This window comes from Nothobranchius furzeri, chromosome 17, assembly GCF_043380555.1.
Source record: "Nothobranchius furzeri strain GRZ-AD chromosome 17, NfurGRZ-RIMD1, whole genome shotgun sequence".
Classification (NCBI taxonomy): Eukaryota; Metazoa; Chordata; class Actinopteri; order Cyprinodontiformes; family Nothobranchiidae; genus Nothobranchius; species Nothobranchius furzeri.
This window is the reverse complement of record NC_091757.1, coordinates 44,509,134-44,532,161: the sequence shown is the minus strand read 5'-3', so window position 1 is coordinate 44,532,161 and position 23,028 is coordinate 44,509,134. Positions and strand designations below refer to the sequence as shown.

Genomic DNA, 23,028 nt, shown 5'->3' with positions numbered 1-23,028 from the left:
TAAAAGACATTTTGGCCTAATGAGGCAAAAACATGGATAAAAACGAGACGGGTAGAGCTTCGAGAGAAACCAAAGCATGGAAGGTTTTTGTGAAGATTGATTTATTTCCGTGGCTGACTGCTTTAGAAGGAAAACTGCTCGTTTTGTGTATTTTACAAGAGTCGAACCAGCTGATGGGGAGCTGGTGCCCTCTAGTGGTGTAAACCAAAAAAATCTATTTGTGAAAATAGAAAAATAATCATCATCAGACAAGAAAATTAAGACAGGGAAAGTTAGAATTTCAACAGAAAACGGATCCTTTCTGTTAGAAAATGTTATTTACAAAAACACACACAAGCTTTAGTCACAATATGAAACAGTCTGCAAGGTGCAGCTAAACTCAGACAAATCATAAAAAACAGTACAAAACTCACATTAAATTACAAAAAACCATCTCACAAAATAAACCCGCTCACCTAGAAATTGCAATGTTCTACTTCCTATTAGTTCATTTAACTTATTCTTGGTTTACATTTATGCCACCAAATACAGTACATTAAATTTATGCAAAACCCACCTTCATGATGACAAACTGGCATCATTTTGTGATGCCATGTGGGTCTCTACTGCTTCTATAAACACTCCAAACATGAAAAACACTCATCCATCCATTTTCTGTCAGTGTTTGGTTTTAGGAGATAAGTGCTCAAACAGACCGTTTAAAAAAGTACCCATTTGTGATGTCACAAACAGAGAAATTAGAAAAGAAGCACCTCTAATGTGCTGGACAAGCAGCAGCTCTATTCCGAGTCCCATACAGACATCGGAGCTTCTCAGCTTATAGCAACCTAAATGGGGGGGGGGGCTGGCCAGCTCCAGCTTGTTTTCTTGAAGTGACAGAGCCCTGAAACGGCTCAATCTGGAAGGTACTGCTTCACGTGAGAGGGACATTATGCAAAGAACTTCATGAATGTGTTGGTAGTGACCATACAACTATTATAACTCAGGAAAAATGTCCCCTTTACTATTTTTATGTCTTAGAAAAAAGATTTCCAACCAAACTGACTGAGGCTGTTTTAGTCTAAATGAAAACAAGAATTTGGCCTTTTCTTCATCTGTGGTCATTTGATCATTACAAAGTTAAACCATTCAAATCAACACATAGAACACGTGAACTCGCTGAGGCTAGAGCGTGCAGCAGCGTAGTTAGCTGTCTTTGGTAAACTCTGGTGCCTCCTGCACCATGCAGACCTGCAGGCTGCCCGGCTGCTCCAGGGCCAGCACAGGGTGGCAGGACTGGGCGAACCACTGTCTGAATGTCCCCAACAGCTGTCCGCTGTGGACACTGTAGAATGACAGACGGCCCAGCTGGTAATCCAGTAGAGTGCCCACTCGCTCAGGCACCTTGGTCACAAACACAGTGGACTGGATGTGGTTGTGGAGTAACTGGTACCTACAGCTGGACAAAGACGGGGTGTTTTGGGTCAAAGTAAGGACAAGAATAAACTTTTGTCGTTTTATTTTTTTTAAATCATACCCTGATGGAGAGGGAGTGCACTGCAAACACCATGAAGTACTGGTTTCCCCAAGTGCGCTGTTTCTATTGGTGGTTACTCCGAGTCTGTAGGCTGTACTTCCTGACACAACGGTCTCCCAGTAGTGGAGCCCCCGGGAAGGCAGCAACTCCCCCAGGATGGACGGGTGTCTGGAAAACAAACAAAATGTCCCATATCTACTTAGAAGTAAACCTGCGGTAGAAAAGACTGGTGTTTGAGAGAATCTTACTCTTTGTCTGTTGTTTTGTGTGCTTCCTGTGGGTAGTGCAGGGTGGTCTGGTCATCCGAAAGCATCAGAGCTGGATGAGCCGAGGCTTTCAGCAGGCGGAACCTCGTTCCTTAAAACCAAAAAGTAAAACATCATATTTCTGGCACTAAGAGCTACAGAGAGTCTGTAAATTTGAGGCATTCTTTGTACCTTTTGTAGAAATGAGTGCAGCCTCACTTTGCTCACTGGAACCAGCTTCATTCACAGCTCTAATGTAAAACAGGTAATTTTCATTGGGTTGCAGGAGAACCTTCTGTTCGCAGACGCTGATTCCTGAGATTGATCTGGGAATATGTAACACAAAGCACATGAATCATGATAAATTATGAATATGTATTTGGATTCAGATACCCGTAAAGCTGAATAATCATGACCCGACCCCACTGACCTGAGTCCTTCTCCTTCCAGTTCGTACTGGCGGCAGTACTCCAAAGTGTAACTCTGTTCTGGGCTTTGTTTTGTTGAGCTCCACCTCAGCGTGGCGGAATCCCACATGACCGTGCAGAGCTCCGTGTCGATCGCTGGCACTGATGGAGCTGCCACAAACACACAAATCATATTTGAAATAGCTGTTCCCAGCATGCAAAGGAAATCAAACTGGTGAAAACACTGGGTTGAGGGTTTGAGCTGACCCGTTCTGAAGATGAGCTTGTCGCTGGGCAGAGAGCAGCCAGTGTAGTTGACAGCCATCACCCACACCTTGTAGGTCTTGTCTGGCTCCAGTTCCTCCAGGACACAGTAGCTCTCCTTCACGGTGACTCGATACTCCTCTGACACAGCTACAACAACAAGCACACACTGAACTTAACTAAAATAAATATGTACTTTAAAAAACTTATGTGGGTTTTTAAAAATATCTGGTGGCAGCATTCTGACAGTCTTTACCCCCTTGTGGATCCTCCATGCAGTAGACCTGAAAGCAGTCTATAATGTCTCCAGAGTTGACCTTCCAGTAGACAGTGACGCTGGTGCTGGTGCCTGAACCCGGCTCCTGGGTCTGCAGCGTGGGCTTCTGAGGCGCTGAAGCACATATCAGCGGCACGTTACCCACAACATCCAGAAGAATCTGCACAGGAAGTTTAATGATCCCTAACAATCTACCTGGGATTCCTTTACGCTGTGCCAGGCTTGAGCTGGAAGTGTTGGTCTTGGTGTAGTCCTCAAACACCAGCAGTCCCTTGGCCCCCAGCTCCAGGCACAAGACGGAGTCCAGAGCTGCTGTGAGTCTAATCGCACAATGAAAAATGTGTCCGCTGTTAAAGATCAATCCGTACAGTTTAACAACAAGGTACCAGGCAGTTTTAGCTCATCAGACCAGGCAAAATGTTAGTTCTGGTTAAAATGCTGGTGAAGGTTCTCAGTCATCCAGGTCATGGTAATCCAAAGGGTTCAAATGAAGGTAACTGGACCTCTTTGGTTTCCTCGGATGAGAGGCGAAACGTCTTCGAGAAACCAAAAAAGTCCAGTTGCCTTCATTTGAACCCTTTGGAGTTCTGGTTAAAACACACACATCGTGTGTTACTGACAGAAAATCAGACACTAAAGGACAAACCTAGCATGGATGTCTTCAGGTGGCTAAAAGGAGAAAAAATTCAAAGAACTTTAGTAAAATTTTTGACCCAACTTTTGAACACCAGAGTGTGAAACCCATCAATCAGTGAGCCTTACTCTAGCATCCGTCTCATCTTCCCTGGCCGTGGTCTCCAGAGTGGTCTTGGCTGAGTCGATGTTCTCCTGGAAGGAAACTATCTTGTCATAGAGCTGCTCCAGCTTGGCTTTCTTCTCCTCCTCCATGGTAATGGACATTTGATTGTACTGCTCCATCACCTGAGCCATCATCTCTTCATTCTGCACCCGTATGGCCTCCTCTTGCTCCTTAAACTGATCCTGACCCAAAGATGTAATGTTATGCCTAAGACTTGTTTTGTTCATGGTGCTAGTAAGGGCAACTGAAGAAGATTGTACCTCTACTGAATTGTAGGCCAACTCCAGCTCAGACACCAAGTCCTCTATGTTCTCTGACCTCTCCTGGAGCTCTGAGATCCAAACACTCAGTGTCTCCTGTTGGACAAATACATTTTACTCTCTTTGAATGTCAAAACAACTCTGGTGTTCTGTTGTGTTTTCCATCCTAATTCTCAGGTTTTAAGACAACGCATCATGGAGAAGAGCAGCAGGAATCCCCATTCCCTCTTGAGAGCAGCTCATGCTTAATGAGATCGAACTAGATGTTGATCGCTCCCCAACCGCCTCACCAGTAAGAACCAGTACGGGTTAAGGGGAGATTTGGGGAAGCAGAAAAGGTTATATCTACTTCAAAAAACTGGATGGAACACGACTCTGTGAATTGGTTAGAATCGGTTTCGTGAAGCATTTGAGTAAACCACATGTCTCTGTGCTGGAGTCAACCTCAGTTAAAACTTTGATCTTTTCTTATACAGTCCAGCTGTCAGTTTCTTATAAATCAGGCTAACACAGGACCCAACCTCCGTATCGGCTGGAAACAATGTCTGTTTTAAAAAAAATGCAACCCAGCTTTTCTGTCATTGAAATATCAGATCCTGCACAGACATTTTCTTGTGATGGCATGATGACATCATGCTAACGTTTAACCCCCCACCCCCCTCTCTCTCTCTCTGTCTCCTCTGTCTCTCAGTGAATGTGAAAACACACACACATACAAACTCACACACTGCAACCATAGCCAAACACTACTTGGTATATACGGTGTGTATATGTGTGTGTGTGTGTGTGTTTTTCCACTGATCAAAGCATAACAAGTCAATGTGTTGGCTGCAGTCCACCTGCTGACTGATGAATGGAAAACCCACAGCTGACTATGTGAAGACCAGTTCATGATCTGATGTCCCAGATGAAAGCCAACAAATTTCTCTAAGAATGTCCGACTGCACCACGCTGCTGGTCCCAAGCATCATATCACTCTTTTCTTACCTTGATTTCCTCATAAGCCTTGTCCACCAAATTCACCTTGTGGCCCCGATGCTCCTCAGACATCCGCTCATCCTCGGATAGAAGACGTTCACAGGTCACACAGAACCAGTCCAGACCCTGCAGCTCAGCAGCCAGCCGGGCCTTGCTCTCCTCCTCCTCATCGATAATTTCATATCCTGCTTGAATCAGTTCATTTTCACTAAAACTCTCTTCCCTCTGTCCCCTTTCTGCCTCCATCTCTGTCCTCTCTTCCTCCGCATTGATGCGTATCTCACACTGAGGCAGATCTTGTGCTTCCTGCTCAGATATGACTTCATATCCAAGCTCGTCAACCGTTTCCTCCTGAACATCTAAAACGACCTCCTTTTCTTTGCTGCAAACATCAACACTCGGTTCTGCATTGTCTTGGAAGATGTCTGCCTCTGGAGCATCATCTGCCTTGTGGATAACTTCCTGCTGTTCTGCTTCCACCTCTTCTGTCTGCTCATCGTCTCCTCGAAGTCCAGATAAATCCTCTAGGGGAGAGAAGCTCCTCAGAGGTGAGAGGACAACTTGGTCTTCTACTAAATCCTTCTCTATCTTTGACTCCTCTGTGCTGGCTTCTTCTACCGGGGCTGACGGTAAGTCCTCCTCATCATAATAATGTCTGGGAATTTCTTCTTTTATTTCAGCTTCTTTTTGGTTTTGCGCTTCAGGTTCAGTAGGAGGGACCGCGTCTTTTGTAATGTCTGTCCACTGATCAATCTTGATGTCCATCTCTACAGCTTGTCCTTTCGGAACAAGGAGGATGAACTCATCCCCTACACTCACACGATCCTGAACAACAGTCCCAGAGTCTCCAGCAGGCGTGTGAGAGGTTGTCTGCTGCTTAGCTTCTTCTGAATCTCTGTCCATCTCTTGCTGCATTTGTTTCTCGTCAGATTCTGTTTTGACTTCTTCAAGCGCTGGAGGCTGGATCACTTCACTTAAAATCTCAGATGTAACCTCTGACTCCAGATCAGATGCAGAAGTTTTAGCTATGAATGACTCCTCTGTTGGACGTTCTTGTTGTCTGGCTGCTTCAGAAGCTCCTGTTTCAGCATCTGTTACATCCTGAAGCTCAATTCTAACATGGCTCTCTTCTTTGTTCTCTTGCTTTTCCATCACCTCCACTACAGTTTGTACCTCACAATCACAGTCAGTTACCAGCTCAAAACCATCTTCGCTAAGGGGTTCTTTACTCCCACACTGGGGCGTTTCAGCAGCCATCTCTGTTTCTGTGAGGGCTTCAGTCATCACATTATCAGACTCTCTCTCTGGAGATGAAGCTTCATCCTCCATCTTTGACTCCACAGCTGCTTCTGAAGACAAACTGGCTTCAGACTCTGTGCTTGCTGGAAGCTCTGCTGGAGGCTCTGCTGTCACATCTGTGATCACTAGAAGCTCCTTGGATGGTTTTTGTATCACACCTGGCTCTTTTGTGTCAGCTCTGATGTTTTTATGCTCTTCACCTTCCTGCGTTTCTTCATCTTTAGTTTTCATGTGCTGGGATTGGAGTGTTTCGTCTGTTTTAGGCTCAGTTTGATCAACTTCATGTTGTTCTTGTTGAGTTTTCATCCAATCCTTTACTGATTCAGTCTCCTTATTTGAATCTTGTGGTGTTTCTCTCCCAGCTTGTTCCGGAATCACCACGGATGATTGTGTTTCCGTTTTCTTTTCACGGTATGATCCACCTCCAACACGACCTTCAGACTTCTCTTCCTCTTCTGCCCGAGGTGCTTTCATTAAGCATCCAGTCATTTCAAACTTATTCTGAGGCCAGACCATCCTCCCTTCACCCCCATCCTCCAATGACTCTGACTGCACATCCTCTGCTGGCGTCTCATCTTTTAAGGTGAATTTCTCCAGGTACCCATCTGCCTCCTCTGAATCTGAGAACCTCCTCTTGCAGGACTTCTCGGATGCCACGCTCTCTGCCTCTGAGTACTCCTCATCACTCCTCATCCTCTCACCAACAGCATCCTCGTAAAGGTCTGAGTACATGAAGGACATGGCGGTAGGCTCCTCCAGGAGAATGGGGTCGATGATCTTAGGAGGCCCAGGGGAGATGAAAATAGGAGTGAGGGTGGTCTCCTCACTTGTGAACAAGACCGAACCACTCCCCTTCAGTGATCTCTGGCTTTCACGTCTCGTTCTCATCCTTTCTTCCCCTTCTTCCTCTGCTCTCTGCACAGGAGGTCCTTCTCCATAAAAGACCTCATCTAGGTGTTCCCCAACTATCTCCACGTCTGTAACCAACACAAAAGATTCCTCTGGTACAGACGGGATGTCTTTGGCTGCGTCCTTTGAAGGTTTTTGCTCCTCTGTGTGAGATATCACCAGTGGCTTTTCTTCCTCCTCTGACAGCTGTGGTGCTTGCTCTCCAGAAACCACAACATCATAAAGGCTGAACTTCTCAAAGTAGTCAAAGTCACAGGTGCTGTCTCTCTGAGAGGGTGTGTGTCCAAACTCTTTGTCTGGTGGTGGCTGCGAAGCTTCTTGATCTGAAGTCTATGGAGGGAATAAAATCGACAAATCAGTTAGAGAAATTCTTCAAACCAATGAATTTACTCACAAGTGCTCAACAGCATACATCAGTGTGGGCTTCCTCTCCTCCTGAGTGCTCCAGATCCCATTGTTCCGCCATGTCATGGTGGTTTTGAGACCTGATCTTTGGCGTCTGGTCCAGATAAAACAAATTATCCTGCAGCTCTGTGGTCTCCTCCTCGTCCACAGTGGGAAGTTTGGATGGGACTCTGATGTTCAGAATCTCATAACCCTCAGAAATCAAACTGAACAACTGCTGATCCTTGTTTTTGATTTCCTCCAAGTCCGCCTCCGTTTGCTTTTCCTCCTGCTTGACGTTGGGAACAGAAACCTCCATCATCTCCAGCCTCTCCACTCCCAAAGCCGAAGCTGACCTGGAGCTGCCAGGTCTGCTAAGCCGGTCCCCCAACCTGCTGATCCTCCCTCCAGACCTCGTTCTCCTACGGACCACCTTCTCCTCATCAAAGACGATGGTGATCTTCCCAGCACTTCCAGAGCCCTCCATGCTGTAAGCTTCAGAAGTGGAGCTCGTCTCAGACGCCCAGGGAGTAGAGCAACGGCTGGAGGCTGTCTCCCAGACAATACCGCTGTCCTCGCTCTGAACCGTCACCATGGAGAACGATGGGTCAACCATGAGGCACTGGAGTTTGGGTTTCACGGACTGGTCCTGGACAACTTCTCGCAGACTGAAAGACAGAGGAATGAGTGTTAGAGGAAGGAGAACGGGCTGTTTGCGTTGCTCCAGAGAAAAGTAAAGGCATCACTAAATAGTCTGGCTGCAAGAGGAGATCTTTTTTTGGCTCGTTGAAATACAAGCAGAGAACGAACCAGTGAATCAAATCAAAGTACATCTGAACAACATCGACCCACATTTATGTCACTCAGCTTAACCAATCCAAGCTGAAAACAAGGTAACACATAACTTTGTTTTCTCAGGAGGATTACTTGAGCGGTGCAGATCTCCAGTATCAGACCAAGTGCCAGGCTGCCAATGGGAGCGAGCATCTAAAAAGACCAGTGATTAAATGCTCTCTGAGCTGATTCACAGGCTATGAATACATGGGGCGACGGTGGCACAGGAGTTAAGTGCTCGGCCCGTAATCGGAAGGTTGCAGGTTCGAGCCCCGCTCAGTCTGTCGCTGTTGTTGTGTCCTTGGGCAAGAACCCCCCTTGCCTGCTGGTGGTAGTCGGAGGGACCGGTGGCGCCAGTGCTCGGCAGCCTCGCCTCTGTCAGTGCGCTCCAGGGCAGCTGTGGCTACATCGTAGCTCATCCCCACCAGTGTGTGAATGTGTGTGTGAATGGGTGAATGACTGATTGTGCTGTAAAGTGTCTTGGGGGAGTTCCAGGACTCTAGAAGGTGCTATATCAAATACAGGCCATTTTTACATCTCAGCCCCGGCCGGGTTACGCCAAGGTGACGTCCCACAGTGCTGTTCATGTAATATTAGAGGAGATTCCTGAATTTCCCGGATCAGCCAACAGATCAGTGACTTCTACTATTTATGACACGACAGGGGTGGCACTCGATTCACGTCCTGATAAATAGGATGCAACATATGGGGCAGTGAATAATAATGGGTACATAGAGAGCTGGCTTCTGTGTGATATAAGAACTGGGTGCTTTTTCAATTAAAAACTTTATTACTAAGGCCAAACTTCAACGATTTCTCACAACCTTCAGGTTTCTAATTAATTATTAGAACTAAACAAACTTCTGTGAACAAAGAGATGCAAAAATACCTGTTAGTGAGCTCTTCCACTTCATCTTCGTCGTCTTGGCTGAGGACATCTGAGGCTTCGGACTGTAATTCCTGCTCAGTCACCTCTGAGTCCAGGCTTTCACATTCCTCCATCTTTATATGTTCCTCCAAGTTTTCCTGTTTTAGAGCCCTAGAAATGCCTTTTTGTGAGTTTTAGAGTTCAGTCACTCTGAATAGGGAGTCGGTCTGCCCGTTTGTGTCATTCTAAGTAGGGAGCTGTGCTTCTGACTCAGCGAGGGACAGAAATAGAGCAGGGAATGAAAACAGGGGAGTGAAGATAAGAGCAAAGAAGAAAAACTTAACCTGGTTTCATTAGCTGTTCAGAAAAGCAACACCCACAGTTATTGATTTTTAGATTTTATTTTAGGTGACTTTCATTATTGTGTGCCAGCAGTTAACACAACTGAGGTGATGTGGCTTTAAGTTCAAAATCCCCCATGCCAAGTTAAAAATAGGCTTTGTGCTGAAACAGGACCCTGGTTCTCCTGCAGCTGGGGGGCTTCAAAGCCAGACGCATGTCATGTAGAGTATCTACCCCCCAGGCGGCACTGGCACTGGGCAGAAGTCATAAAACTGGGAGTAATAAGCCGTCAAACCACAAACCAATGAGAGATGACGGAACTGATGGTGTAAATTTGGAATTTCTGAAACAAACAGGGCAGGAGATGTTAACGATGGCTGAAAGGTAAAATATGCCAAAATAATAAATCTTGGGAGTGTTTCACAACTCTTCAGGTTGATTAGAACTGGCAATCAGAAGGAAGCAAAACAATGTCAAACTATTTTCATTACAAACTAACAGTTTTTATCTAAAAATTTTTTTAAAAGGCCACCAGGAAGTCCAGAGGTCAAAGTATTTGTTGCAAAAATGATACAAATGTTGAGCATCTGGTGTCCTTTCATTAAATATTTACAATAATGATTAAAAAATATGGAAGCCCATTCCTGGCACTGAGATTAAAAAATTATCTCATAATTATGACTTAGCTAACATCATAATTGTGATAATTCTTTATTTTTTTTAATCTAAGTGGAGGGAATGGGCTTTCATAATATTAAAACCCTCATCAGTTAAAACTTTTCAAAGCAAAGTCTCCATATCTTTAGATTTTCATTTTGTTCAGGAATTTTTACAGCATTTTTCTTAACAGGCTGTTACAACCGCGTGTAAAGAAACTGCACTTAATGGAAAATTGTCAGATTGACCAAAGCTAAGATTTTGGGTAAATTCATTAAAAAATAAGATATATATATATATTTTTTTTTTCTGTGAAGGCAGCAGAGGCTATATATATATATATATATATATATATATATATATATAGCAAGATTCAACTGTCTCTCAACATTAAAAATCTGTACATAAAAAAGTCAAACAATTCTGATCAAAAACAACAGACAAACTCAGAAGTTGTAATTTTTTTAATTATCTGCACTGATAGGGGAATAAATGAGCCCCCAAATAAATCCTACTGTAGCATGTAAACACTTTTCAGTAGGAGGTGATGCAAACCAACGACTATAAAGCAATAACTTCACCTCTGAGTTAGACAATTAAAAAATTGCAAAATAGAGGATTGAACGAGGAAATAAGATACAGTAGTTTTTAAACTACAATATTCATTAGTGACCTGTAAAAATACATATAGCTTTGTTGTGAATAATACTAAAATGAATAACAATTGTGCAGGTAAACAACTGTGAAATATGGATCCAATCAAAACGACAGAGAGAAATAAAACTCAGATTAGATTACACATCCTGTCAGTTTGAAACCTCAGGACCAGAAGAAAGGAAGAGGAACTTGTAACAGCGACAAAAAAAAAAAAAATCTGTCAACATCTTAGGTGACATTGTTCCACAAGTCGCGTAAAGCTTCTTCTCCTCTTGGAACATCAGAACCTATGCATATATGTCAGAGGCAGCAAAACATTTGGCAATAACAGAATCATTTTTGGATCTGCCACAGAAACACACACGACCCAAACCAACAGAGTTCCACTGAGAGGTTTATCCCTCTGCAGAGCCTCAAAAAGAAGTCCTGCTTCGTTTCTGCTGACAGACTCGGCTCATGGTAGAGGAACCTCTCATCTCTTCTGTGACTCGTGTTCGATGATTGCTCTCACGGGGAGGACCGAGTTCAGGTCCATTTTTGCAAAGAGGTTGCGGTAAGACTGCACAAACAGATGGGAAGCAGAATTATGAAAAGCGGACTCGGCATCTGCGTGGTTTGGAGATGAGGATGAGTGGAACGCACCTCGGCAAACTGAGCTTTGATGGCTTTGAACTTGGCCTTCTCGTAGACGGCCCTGGCAACATTCTTCCCATCAAATGGCTCTGAAACACAAACCGTAGTGGAAATCTTATCAGTAGCTGCGTTTACATATGCCAAATTTCCTCAATCCGATTGAAATCTTGGTTGATCGGAATTTCCGAATCTCTGTTCACATGGACATGAACTGAAATGACCCGATCATGCTGTGCGTACATATGCACCAAGCATTTAATCCGAATAAATAGGTTGAGCATGCGCAGAGTTGCCTTTCCCGAAAGAAAAATTGTAAACAAACGCCATGAAACGAAATGAAAAATGTAAAAACAGAAATAACTATTCATCCTGCTTTCCTGATCCATTTATTCAATTTAACATTTTTATTTAGCTCAAAGAAGTTACGTTTTCTTCAGTGAATAACTGCAAATACATGCTTTGCTGCATTTTATTGTTGATTAACATAAGGGAGGGTTATGTCTCTGCCTCTTGATCAGCTGGTCCGTGGGTCTGAAGTGACAGCTGTGCTGTTGCGCTGCGCTGCTGCACGGAGCGGGGGTGGGGGGGTTAGACTCATGTTTTATAACTGAGCTCTGTTGTGGCTTATTATTAATAACATGTGACAATCAGCTGAAACTGTTGAGAAAAATCTGTTCAAACAAAATAACAGAAGATGTTCAGAAAGTTTAGAAGCCTGTGTTCATCATTAACGAACCGCATCTCAGGTCATCTGCGTTTACGTGCTTTTAACACGGACTTTACTGTTGTCCAGAGTATTTAACCGAGGACGTTTTCCTACCCAACATCAGCCTCCAATCAGGTCAGTAAAACCCATATTATCCTGTGTTCTTTACAAGCGCGTCTCCATCACCTGCTGCAGAAGCTGCTGCGTTCAAAGCTGACAGAAACGGGGATCCGTGCGCTGCAACCCCTGCAATAAACCTGCGTATTTCCAGTACAGATCTGAACATGTTTGTCGAATGATTTGTGCAATAATCAATTAAATATTACTGAAACGGGGACGGCTTGTCGTCGGATTTAAAAGCCGCCGCTTGTTAATTACGCCATCATTTTTTAAGTCAGGCTGTCCAAATGACAGCGGAGAGGCCCGCTCGCTGTTGCACACATGCGCAGTGGGCATTATTTTACCCCAACAATTCGAATGGCTGTGTACATGCACGTCAATCGGAATGATGAACGGAATAAACCACCTCTCTCAATCGGATTGAAATTTCAATCCGATCGGGCCGAATCGGATCAGAATATTCCGATTGACATGTTTACATGCAGAATTTTCGATCCGATTGGGCATTCAATCCGATTAAATAAGCGCATGTAAACGTGGCTAGTGACATATCCATGTTAAAGGCACATTATGTAGAAATGAAGTAAAAAAAATATGACATCCAGTGATAAAATTGGGTTACTGCAAACACTTTTAAACAATTCTGGAGCTTTTTGTCGGCCGTCGTCAAATTACAATTGCTGGTGCTGCAGTATTAGGCCCTGTCCACACGTAGCCGGGGATCTGCCAAAACGTAGATATTTTTCTACGTTTTGGCCTGTCATCCACACGAAAACAGAGTTTTTTCACACGAAAACGGATCTTTTTAAAACTCCAGCCAAAGTGAAGATCTGCGTTTTTTCTGTTTTGGGTGTCTGCGTGTGGACAGACAAAACCGGAGTTTTAAGGTCCGCAACGTCACTTTCCGTGACAAAAAAATGCTGACATCACGTGTGCGACCCGTGTTTACACTAGCCGACAGCATGGATGCCCTCAGAGCTGCGCTCGCTTTATCAATTGTCCAAGCGCTTTTTGCTTGTTTGTTTTTGCAAGCGGAATTACTGCTCCTTGCGGAAGACCACAGACGAAGGATGAGGTTAAGAACGGGGGAAGTACTGCTGCCTACAGGTCTGGCATGTCCTTAACAACGTATTTATCCGGGTACGTATGGACAGTTTTTTTTTAAACGAGGTGGTGTGGATGCAAGTTTTTGGAGGGGCGGATATTCGTTTTTAAAAAAACCCGGCTACGTGTTGTCTAGGCCTTAGACCCTAACCCCAAAGATGCGTAGGAGACGGGGGGGGAGCTCCAAGTCCCAGAGATCCAGGCGCTGCCCCAGAACACAGCAACCCCAAGGAGACTGGCCCTCGAAGGGCACAGAGGATCGCCCCGGGGGCCACAACCAGCAGCCGGCAGAGTCCCAGGAGATATCAGCGGCAAGCCCACAGGCCCGCCCGCAGCCTCCCACCCCCTAGCCGGCCGAGCCCGGGACCCAGCGACCCGGGACCCAGGGGCGACCACCCCCGCTGGGGACCCAGCAGAGCCCAGGGACCCAGACCCCACTAGACAGCCACCGGGATTGATCAGGCAGACGCCAAAAATCTTAAACCCACTGACCCGGGAGCCACAAACACTCAGGCAGACCAAGGCACCACACTCCACACCAGGGGAGACGAAGATCTATTTCATCAAAAGAAGTCCCAGGAGAAGGGAGGAGTCAAAGGCCTCACCTGACATATACAGTCATACACAAACACAGTCACACACTCCCTCCCTCATGCTCACACATGCACATACAACCAAAGACTTACAAAAATGCACGCCAGACACCCACTCATCCTCCCCATACACACCCTATTCACTCTGGTCCCGGTACTGCTGGACATTGGGTACAACCATCACCGGTTACCAGAGTTTGACCCTTTCTGCTGGGGGTGCTGATGAGCAGGCTCCCCAGCCCGACGCTGAGCACAGCAACCCACCACCCCAGACCCCAACCAGACGGCCAGATCTGCCTCCTAGCCTCCAGCCCCAGGAAACCAAGCAACATCAGAGGTGTGCTAAGACCCCTAGTCTCCCTCCGCCTGCTCCAATATAGTTTTGGTTGTTTTTTTAAACAAAGGAAAGGTTTCTCTTTACCTTGCTGACAGTTTCGTTTGCGTCTGCAAACATCCTCAGAGCTGACGCTGATGGTGGCGTCACTTCCTACTCCGTTTATCTGCGGGCAGCAGAGGAGTTGCTCCCCTCTCCGATGACGCAGTCCCATGCACGATCCAATGCGTAGACCCCATCGTCTCTGTTCATCGTGGATGTGGGACTATGAACAGAGACGATAGGGTTTACACATTGGATCGTGCATGGGACTGCATCATCGGAGAGGGGAGCAACTCCTCTGCTGCCCGCAGATAAACGGAGTAGGAAGTGACGCCACCATCAGCGTCAGCTCTGAAGATGTTTGCAGACGCAAACGAAACTGTCAGCAAGGTAAAGAGAAACCTTTCCTGTGTTTTAAAAAGAACCCAAAATGGAACTAGAAGCCAAACACAGAAAGAACGTACCAAAGATGGATATGAAATACGTTTCAGTAAAATCTTCTTTCCGAAATGACCGAAACATTACACTATTGGGATTTTCTCACTGTACAATTCCCACTATATTCTTACATACTGCACCTTTAAGGGATTAACAGCTCTATCAGAGTCTGTTTGTACATGTGGAGTAAAAACAATCAAACTGTTCACATTTCATTTTACCTTAAGTTTCTAGTTTAGAAAGATAAACAAGATAAAAATGATAATAAACCCAAGGCTGTTTGTCTAATGTTGATTAGTGATTGAAAACAAGTTTAAAAGTCCGATGAAAACCCATGCATCCACGTTTACAGTACCTTCCACACATATAAACTTGTTGCCCCAGGATTTGGACTTGAGGAAAGTTGTGGCTTCTCTCACAGAGATCACAAGTTCGCTCCATCTTCAAAAAAACAAACAACAAACATTATTCTGTGGTCTTTGGGAGTAAAACGCAGCTCAATATCAAAATATCTCCTAAAAATCCACCAATATTTTACATAATCCAGCTGATTATATAAAAAAGTTGTTGAATAATAAAACCTATTGTCATGTGGTAATAATTTTCATGTTTAGCATGCAAAATATATTTCCTGTTCAGAATATAAAAGACAAGTCTAATATTTACTGTGTCCCGTTTGCATCCTGCATCAAATAAAATAGAATACATAACTGTGCAGCACATTTTGGTTTTACTTTTCACGTGTGGCATGGCACACGGAGTATCACACATTCTGCAAACACAGGGATTACAGTGCATGGTGTTGGTGCCACGTAAGGCCAAAGGTCCCACCTGCTGCTGCCCCTCAGTCAGAAACATAAAACCAGAGAGAAGGATGCAGGACAGAGGAAGGTGAGGACTGGAGGGAGAGGAAACGTCGATTGGGAAGAGAGTGAGGAGGAAAATGAGCATGATAAGAAAAACGTGCATCTGCCTGAAACACTCAGGAGATACCTGAACTGTGTGGAGTAGTATCGGAGGAAACCCAGAAACAGCTCTCCCAGAGAGGACTCGTTTCTTGAGCTGTAGGAAGGGACGTAGCTGGAACTCTCTGGAACAGAGTCAATCTCCATCAAGGGATCAAAACAGTCCTAGAAAACAAAAGGCAGGACAAAAACATCCAGACTTAAAGCTGAATTGTGTTAACACGAAGCTGGATCTAAAAGAGTTCACAGTCATTTTGCTGAGCAAATGTCAAGTTTCAACAATAAAAATATGCTAATTTCTTTCAAATTTAAGTTGTTTCCATGGAGTTAAAACTTTTAAAACTTCATAAAAAGAACATTGAGGTAAAATAAACCGAGAGACTTACTGGATGATCCCTCTGCAGAGACGGGAGAACAGGTTCGTTTAGAACTGATGAGAAAATAATCACAAACAATTTGAGTCTTCTTGTAAGTAAGTAAAGAATGAAAATAAATCCCTCTGAGTGTGTGAATGCACTGACTCTGGAGGTAGTGAAGGACCATTAGCACTAGCGTGTAGCTGCTTAATGTTCCTTTGCTGGCATCGTTGATTTTGTGATGCCGCGCCCACTTCTTGACGACTAGGATCAGGGGTTTTACTCTGGCGTCAGCTGGGAAAAACACGTCAAAACTGTTTAGCTCATCCTCTCATTCAGAGGTGACAGCATCCAAAACGTGTTTCCGACTCACCGTGAGCATAGCTTTTCAGGAGGAATGTGTTTCTGATGCCCACCGTGTTGTTGATGTTCAGATCAAACTCCACGTTGCTGAGGACGGTGAAGACTTAGGAATGCTACGTTTTGATTTAAAGCTGTAAAAACTAACGGTCTCCTACCTGTCTTTCTCTCTGAACCTGAGAATTGGCACTTTAGCTTTAATCAGGTCAGTCGTCGAAATGTAGGCTAGAATAAAATAATTCAGAATCAGATGTGTTGTTGTTGCTGTAAATCTGAAACTATGTTAATTGAGTCAACAGCTCCACCTAGTGGAGACAGGAAAGAACAAAAATCACATCACATGAGCTTTTCTCAACTTGGAGCAATTAAACCACCATAAAACAATCAAACACAGATTAGCTAACATAATAGGATTTATACCACCAACCCCCGCTCTGACGCTTTCTGACTTTTTAGCCAGCCGAACCACTTCCAGCTTTCAGGACCGTTTGTATTATCCGTAGCGTTTTTTAGGCCATCATGGCAGGGCCTGCCGAGGCTAACGGTCAACAGGATAACCCAGGCCGTATTTTTTTTTTCCCCATAAATACCCAGGCCGTATTTATGAGGCCACATTCAAATAAAGACAAAGGTTTAAAATAGGATGTGTCCACCTACATTTATAATTAAGGTGACTTAAACTCTTGCTTTGGCTAGCTAAATGATGATACATGCTAGCTCTTTACTGGAGATGGGGTAATATGAGTCTTTGTTGTTCCTTAAATGCTAACTCTCTGCTAATGTTGTTAGCATTGCTTCCACACAGTGCTAGTAAAGAGCTAGCATGTTGCAACATATGGCAGAAGCTTCAGAGTTATGAGTGTAGGCTGACCAATACAATTTAAAACTGTTCTCCTTAGTTGATTGTCGCATCTTAGATGTAGCCTAGATTATCCCGAGTACGTTATCCTTGGCAGGTGCTGCAGCGATAGCGTACAAATGCCATGAAGATTAGTAGCGTTACTGTGACCTGGCTAAAAAGTCAGGAAGTGACAAACCGAGGGTCTGTGGCATATAGACTATTTCAGGTAGCAGAATGTGTTTTTTATCTCCCCCCCTCCCCCCATGGGGATGGGTCAAATGCAGTGATGAACTTCACCAGTGTGTGATGACTAATGAGACTTTAACTTAACTTTAGATTGTGCTCAATCATATAGTAGCAATGAAGGTAAAACAGAGTGATTCATTTTAAATATACTGACAGTTATTAGTAAACTATGTTACAATTATTTGTTTTCTACAAAAAACCATGAAAAAACTTTTTTAAATCACTAACGGAGATTTTTGAAGACATCTCTGAGTCTGGAAAGGACACGAAGAATAGTGGATCTTTTCTGGAAAAACAAGACAAAGTGGAAAAATGACATTTAAGAGGATGTAAAAGACTACAGCTTCACGTTTGGATGACATGAAACAGTTCAGAGCAGCACACGCTCACCTGTTGTTCAACAACGAGACACAGATCAGCATCGCTGGTCCGGCAGGCCAAACCGTTCATGGAAGACCCGGTCAGGTAAAGCCGAGCCCCTGCAGAAGACACGGTTAGTGAATAAAAAATCATGAAACTGAGAAGAGTGACAGGTCTGTGTGATACACACCCTTGTAACACTTCTTGATCTCCTGTAGCAGATTTGCTCGTATCATCTCCTTGTGTTCCAAATCTGAAGGTTGCTGCTGGCATGCCTCAAACATTTCCACCATCTGGCCGCTCAGCTGAGAGCAAAAGCATATTCAGAGTCGACTACAGCAAAGACATCTGCATCACAGATGAACCTGCTGCAGGTGAGAGGAGTCTGGACATACTGTGTCATTTGCATAGAGGTGTATATTGAAGACTCGTCTTGTGACAGAAAGTCCCTGTGGATGATGGCTGAAGTTTGGACTAGATGGGACTTGATGGGACCCCACAAGCGAAGGTCTTGGGGGCTGTCTCACTGCTGGATCAGGAAAACGGGGGCGCCATATGGCTGGGGGTGCTAATGATGGATCGGGAGAGAAATCAAGGCGCTGATGCTTCACAGCAGGAGGGTTGTTGTATTCGTTCATCTGCCTCCTGGAAGAACCATGAGAGAAATACTCTATAAAACTAAAGAAACAGAAAAATCTAACCAACATGAGTTTCTCATGAGCAAATGAAGTGACATACTTGTGCCCGCTCGACATTCTCGGCATGTGTGGGGGGACAAATGCAGCGATAGGTGGAGGGCGAATCCATTTATAAGGAGACAACGGCTTTTTGTTCAGAGCAGGAAAGCTAACAAAAGAAAAAACACAAATGTTCCCAAAAGGAAAGTTTAAATCATTCATCTGTGAGCAAAGTAGATATAAATGATAATCTGTGGGTCTGAGCTGAGTGGTATGTCATAAAATAGGAATCTGTCATCTCTGTTATTATAAACTCCTGAATTTTCTTTATTCTTATTCCACCCCTAAACGAAATGAAGTCTGTTGACATGATCCTAATTTTTCTTAGTTACCTCAGTAATCATTTGGACTGCAAATGAAAATAACAAGACATATGAAGGAATTGAAGGAGCCAAATTAGATTTGGGAGTGGGACTACATTACAACAAATCCCACTACATTACGGTGCTAATGCATTCCTCCTCTTCAATGAACGAGTGTTACAAAGCCAAAAATGAATGTTTTAGCTGAATACATGTGAGCACAAGTCATTTTTCTGTACAATTTATTTTTAGTTTTAGGTGCCTACCTGTTTGACTGTGTAGCATTTGTATTAACAGGTTACAAAGTTAATTGGTTGTTTGATAAGCTATAATCTTGTCTTTATGATTGGATTATCTGTTAGAGCATTATCTATTAGAGCATCTTGGTGCAATAGTCTATACTTTTATGCATGACACGATTAGTCTTGTAGGAGCTAAAAGCAGTGTTTTGTGTACGTGCATGTTGACATGTTGCTTATCAATACCAGCCGCACACGTGCTGTGCAACTTCTTGTTTATCAGGCAGCCCAGCTGCTGAATACATGCTCCACAACATGTTGTTCAGTCCAGCTTATGTAAGTCTCAACTACTTTTGACCATATTAGGAGGTGGAAGTAGCACCCCATCATTTCTCAGAATCAAAGGGAGGTGGGGGTTGAATAGTATATGATGCTGCGTGGTGTAGGAGAAAGTGGGCTTTTGCAGAAGGATCTCCAGCCGAGGTGTTTAGATCGAAGCTGGACGCTGTCCCCATGAAGTGTTGGTGATGTATGGAAGAGTTGTGTAAATAAACGCCCCACGCTGAGTTTGGACAAAACTTGTCTCTCTCTTGTGTTTGATAAGGAAAAAGAACCACAGTCTCATGTATCTCAAAAGGACCTTCATAATTAACTGTCAGTGCACGACCAGGAACTGGATTTAAAACCAAAACCATGTCTCCTGGACAAAATTCACACTGACAGACTTCATTCTGTCTTGAGCCTGGTTTGGGTGCTCTTCTGCCAGGTTATTAGCTTTTCTAACAATTTGGAAACTGAGTAACATACTTGTGTATTCTCCCTTTCTTGGACACGTGTTTGCAAAAACCTCTCCTTTAGGGCCTTTAATGGTCCCCAAGGTGTGTGACCAAAAACAAGTTGGGCAGGGCTGTAACCAGTCAACTCTTGCGGAGCTTCACGTGCAGCAAAAAGTAAAAATGGGACTCCTTCTTCCCACTGACATCCCGAGGACAAACAGTACTTGGTGAGCATCTTTTTTGAATGTTTGGTGCCACCGTTCTAACACTCCCTGACTTTCAGGGTGATAAGCAGAGGACATAACGTGTTGAATACCAAGAGTATTGACTACACCTTTAAACAGATCTGATCTGAAATTGGAGCCCTGATCAGTCTGTACAACACGAGGTATGCCAAATGTAGAAAAGAAAGAAACCAAAGTCTTGGTAACTGCTTTCACTGTAAAAACAGGCAGGTGAATAGCTTCAGGAAACCTGGTTGAACTACACATGATGGTCAACAGGAATCTTTTGCCAGTCTTACTGCGAGTTAGGGGGCCTACACAATCCACCACTACACGATCAAAGAGGTTTCCAATAACAGGAACAGGATGTAGCGGAGCAAGAACTGGATGCTGATTTGGTTTGACAGTTTGCCCTATTTTTATACTAAGAGAACTTTGTTGTGCCTCTTTCTGCAGGCACATAGTCTTCAATCTCGAATATTCTCACCATGCTCATTTTAATTTTCATGGTAACATCATCTAAGACGTTGCTTTGCACAAACCAACAAAAAAATAAACTCAGCAAATGTTTTTGGAGGAGATAAGAATTAGCGTTCTGCTTTAAATAATCAACTTTTACTGATAAGTCAGAACATTCTGACATATCAGGGAGTTAGTGACCGCTTTTTTGACATTACGCCATCTTGTTTCCAAAGTAAGTAAGCTGTTCCCACCTGTTGGCGCCTTCCAGGCCACGGTTCTTGTAATTTAAAAAACGGGGTCCAGGTGGGCGCTGGTTGAAAACTGGAGGTTGCCTCGGAGTCGTATACGGGTGAAACATGCTGCAGCTCTTGCTTAAACGTCAACTTTACTGATGTTTCGTAAGAAAAGAAGGACACTTGAAATAGTCAAATACCAAAGAAGAAACGTTTTAAAGTTATTTACACAGAGAGCTAACCCTAAACGTAAACTGAGAGAGAAGTGACCGAAGAGTCGAAACTTCCCGGTGTTCTTCAGAGCGGCTTATCATTTTTAACTGACTAGCAGCGTGTAGCTAGGTGAGCCTTCACCAACAAGTTGCTAACAGCAAATAGATGGCGAAGTAAGTGAGTTAATTTAAATATACGCGATATCAAATTACACAACAACGATTAATTCAACGTTGAAATTTTTACTCGAAAATAAACGCAAACATAGCGTAAAAGCTTACCGAATTAGCTTGCGAATATAAACAATACCAGTAATCTTTCCGCTATAACTTCCGCATTCCGCAACTGTGACGTAGTTAAACATGATTTAAGGGAGACGTGTCCTTTTGCTCTTCAAATGTGAAATTAATCAAACATTAAAAACGGTAAAATGACGGTATTATAAACAGTACTTACTCTTGAAAATTAAATCAAGTAAAGCAATCTTTAAAAAGTTCCTTTAGATAATAAACTCGTGTTCTGTATACGCAAATCCTTCTAATTTGCACGCAGCCAAACGGTGAACCAGATAAGGAAAATAAAACCACAGTGGCTATTTTACCAGAAGCTTTTATTCATTGTCATTAAAATACCACATTAGGTATTCGTTTATATTTTTATTTACAAACATGCGTTACATTATGACAGACACAATAAATCAAAATGCATTAAATGATGAATTCATCAGACTATGGGAAGAACAGATATGGGTACATCTGTTGTTATTCACAAGACCAAAATAAAAAAAAACGGATATTTTTGATGAGACCCTGAGATTTTAAAACATAATGAGATGTTTTCCGTGTTTATCGAACAAATGCTGGAGAATGATTTGGCTTTCTTGTCGTGCTCTACAGTTTCCTTGGCAGCCCAGGTTACTATGTCTCATTCAGACAATTTATTTTAAACAATAAAAGCATCAAATGGCATCAGTCCCTTGAGCACCTAGAGACGTCACTGCGGAGGATGGGTCTGTGACGTCGGCAGCTCAATACTGACATGAAGTGAGTAGGAGGGAAGCGGATGCATCATCCAGATGTGGGGCTTTGGGGGGCTGGATGCAAATGGTGGTGGTGGAGGGGGGTGTCTGGTTAGGCTCAGATCAATAACACACTGCAGGATAATCTGATGCACGCCTACACATCATGATGTTATTAATTGGAATCAGGGTTAAATGGGGTGGAAAAGCATGAACTGATGTTGCAGGAGCACCAAACACTTTAATGAGAAACGCACCGCTAATAAAGACGATTGCGGAACAGACTGCACTGGGAAGTGGGGGGTGTAGCCTGTGAGCCAATGATGGGGGGAGAGGGAGGGAAAGACGTGGACAGCGATGCTGCGCGTTATCTGCTCTCTAAATGAGGGCTGTCTTTCCCAGTTCAGCCAGCGAGGCTCCTCCACCCTTTCCAGTGAGGATCAGGAATTTACACAACAGCAGGGTGTCTGTCTGTTGGATCTCCATCACCTTCATCAGCTGTTCTGGATCGAGCACAGCGCTCCTCCTCCTACTGCTTCATCACCCCACGGCCAGAGGAGAGAAGATCCCACCACCTTGCCATGTGCAAAGCGACATGTATGTGTGAATTCATGCGGTGACAGAAGAGTAGGGATGGAGCAGTTGTCCTCAAATTCCTGCAAACGCACCGACGGCGGTGCGCTGGAGAATGTCGCATAGTGAAAAAAATTGATAAATTCGAGCTTTTTTATTTTTAACAAAAAACGGATCAGTGATCTGGTGTCGCCCTTCGTTCCAGCCTCAACAATGGGGTAAGTGCTTATTATCATTCACAGGCTGAGTTCCTTTCCCCTTTTTTAAATTACACAGAAATAACTGCCTCTCAGGGTATAAACTTCACTACCATGGAAACCAGACCAGGCATCAAATGTATTTTCTATAACATTTTGAAGGATGTTCAGTTCAGACTGGCTGTCTGGTATTTTCACCTCAAGGTGATGTGCTGCGTAAAACGACCAGTTCAGAATAAAAAATATACATTTAGACTACG

At 43.8% G+C, this 23,028-nt stretch overlaps 3 protein-coding genes across 4 annotated transcripts in view; 1 reads left to right on the top strand and 2 right to left on the bottom strand.

Moving 5' to 3' along the window:
- Positions 1 to 953: 953 nt before the first annotated feature.
- On the bottom strand, positions 954 to 9,301 carry cmya5 (cardiomyopathy associated 5). Its single transcript, XM_015972539.3, has 14 exons — positions 9,062 to 9,301; positions 7,367 to 8,006; positions 4,756 to 7,284; positions 3,769 to 3,864; positions 3,472 to 3,690; positions 3,356 to 3,378; positions 2,905 to 3,029; positions 2,689 to 2,823; positions 2,436 to 2,582; positions 2,192 to 2,339; positions 1,954 to 2,087; positions 1,765 to 1,873; positions 1,517 to 1,684; positions 954 to 1,438 (listed from the first exon to the last, which is right to left on the bottom strand). The coding sequence occupies exons 1-14, from the start codon at positions 9,172 to 9,174 to the stop codon at positions 1,186 to 1,188; spliced, it is 4,839 nt and encodes a 1,612-aa protein (XP_015828025.3). The 5' UTR covers positions 9,175 to 9,301; the 3' UTR covers positions 954 to 1,185.
- A 1,184-nt stretch (positions 9,302 to 10,485) lies between these two features.
- tent2 (terminal nucleotidyltransferase 2) lies at positions 10,486 to 21,342 on the bottom strand. The gene is made up of 15 exons (XM_015972536.3): positions 21,262 to 21,342; positions 20,786 to 20,922; positions 18,533 to 18,640; positions 18,190 to 18,439; positions 17,985 to 18,099; positions 17,825 to 17,913; positions 17,663 to 17,720; positions 16,506 to 16,572; positions 16,361 to 16,437; positions 16,153 to 16,281; positions 16,018 to 16,061; positions 15,660 to 15,796; positions 15,022 to 15,107; positions 11,339 to 11,418; positions 10,486 to 11,255 (listed from the first exon to the last, which is right to left on the bottom strand). The coding sequence occupies exons 2-15, from the start codon at positions 20,890 to 20,892 to the stop codon at positions 11,169 to 11,171; spliced, it is 1,434 nt and encodes a 477-aa protein (XP_015828022.3). The 5' UTR covers positions 20,893 to 20,922; positions 21,262 to 21,342; the 3' UTR covers positions 10,486 to 11,168.
- Positions 21,343 to 22,647: 1,305 nt separating this feature from the next.
- homer1b (homer scaffold protein 1b) overlaps positions 22,648 to 23,028 on the top strand; it is a 26,179-nt gene continuing 25,798 nt past the window's right edge. The window contains exon 1 of one of the 2 annotated variants that reach the window (XM_015972534.3): positions 22,648 to 22,789. In XM_015972534.3, coding sequence (XP_015828020.1) covers positions 22,785 to 22,789 — 5 coding nt within the window. In that variant the 5' untranslated portion in view covers positions 22,648 to 22,784. The remainder of the gene's footprint in view (positions 22,790 to 23,028) is intronic. The other variant, XM_015972533.3, reaches the window with a different exon arrangement.

Excerpts from the sequence above, each read along its gene's own strand:
- cmya5 (XM_015972539.3), bottom strand. The coding sequence starts at position 9,174 with ATGGAGGAATGTGAAAGCCTGGACTCAGAGGTGACTGAGCAGGAATTA. Across the intron at positions 7,285-7,366 it reads GAGAGGAAGCCCACACTGAT|ACTTCAGATCAAGAAGCTTC; the intron begins GTATGCTGTTGA and ends TTCCCTCCATAG. Across the intron at positions 3,865-4,755 it reads AGGCTTATGAGGAAATCAAG|GAGACACTGAGTGTTTGGAT; the intron begins GTAAGAAAAGAG and ends TTTGTCCAACAG.
- tent2 (XM_015972536.3), bottom strand. The coding sequence starts at position 20,892 with ATGTTTCACCCGTATACGACTCCGAGGCAACCTCCAGTTTTCAACCAG. Across the intron at positions 18,440-18,532 it reads AGAATGTCGAGCGGGCACAA|GAGGCAGATGAACGAATACA; the intron begins GTATGTCACTTC and ends TGGTTCTTCCAG. Across the intron at positions 16,282-16,360 it reads CCTGAAAAGCTATGCTCACG|CTGACGCCAGAGTAAAACCC; the intron begins GTGAGTCGGAAA and ends TGTTTTTCCCAG.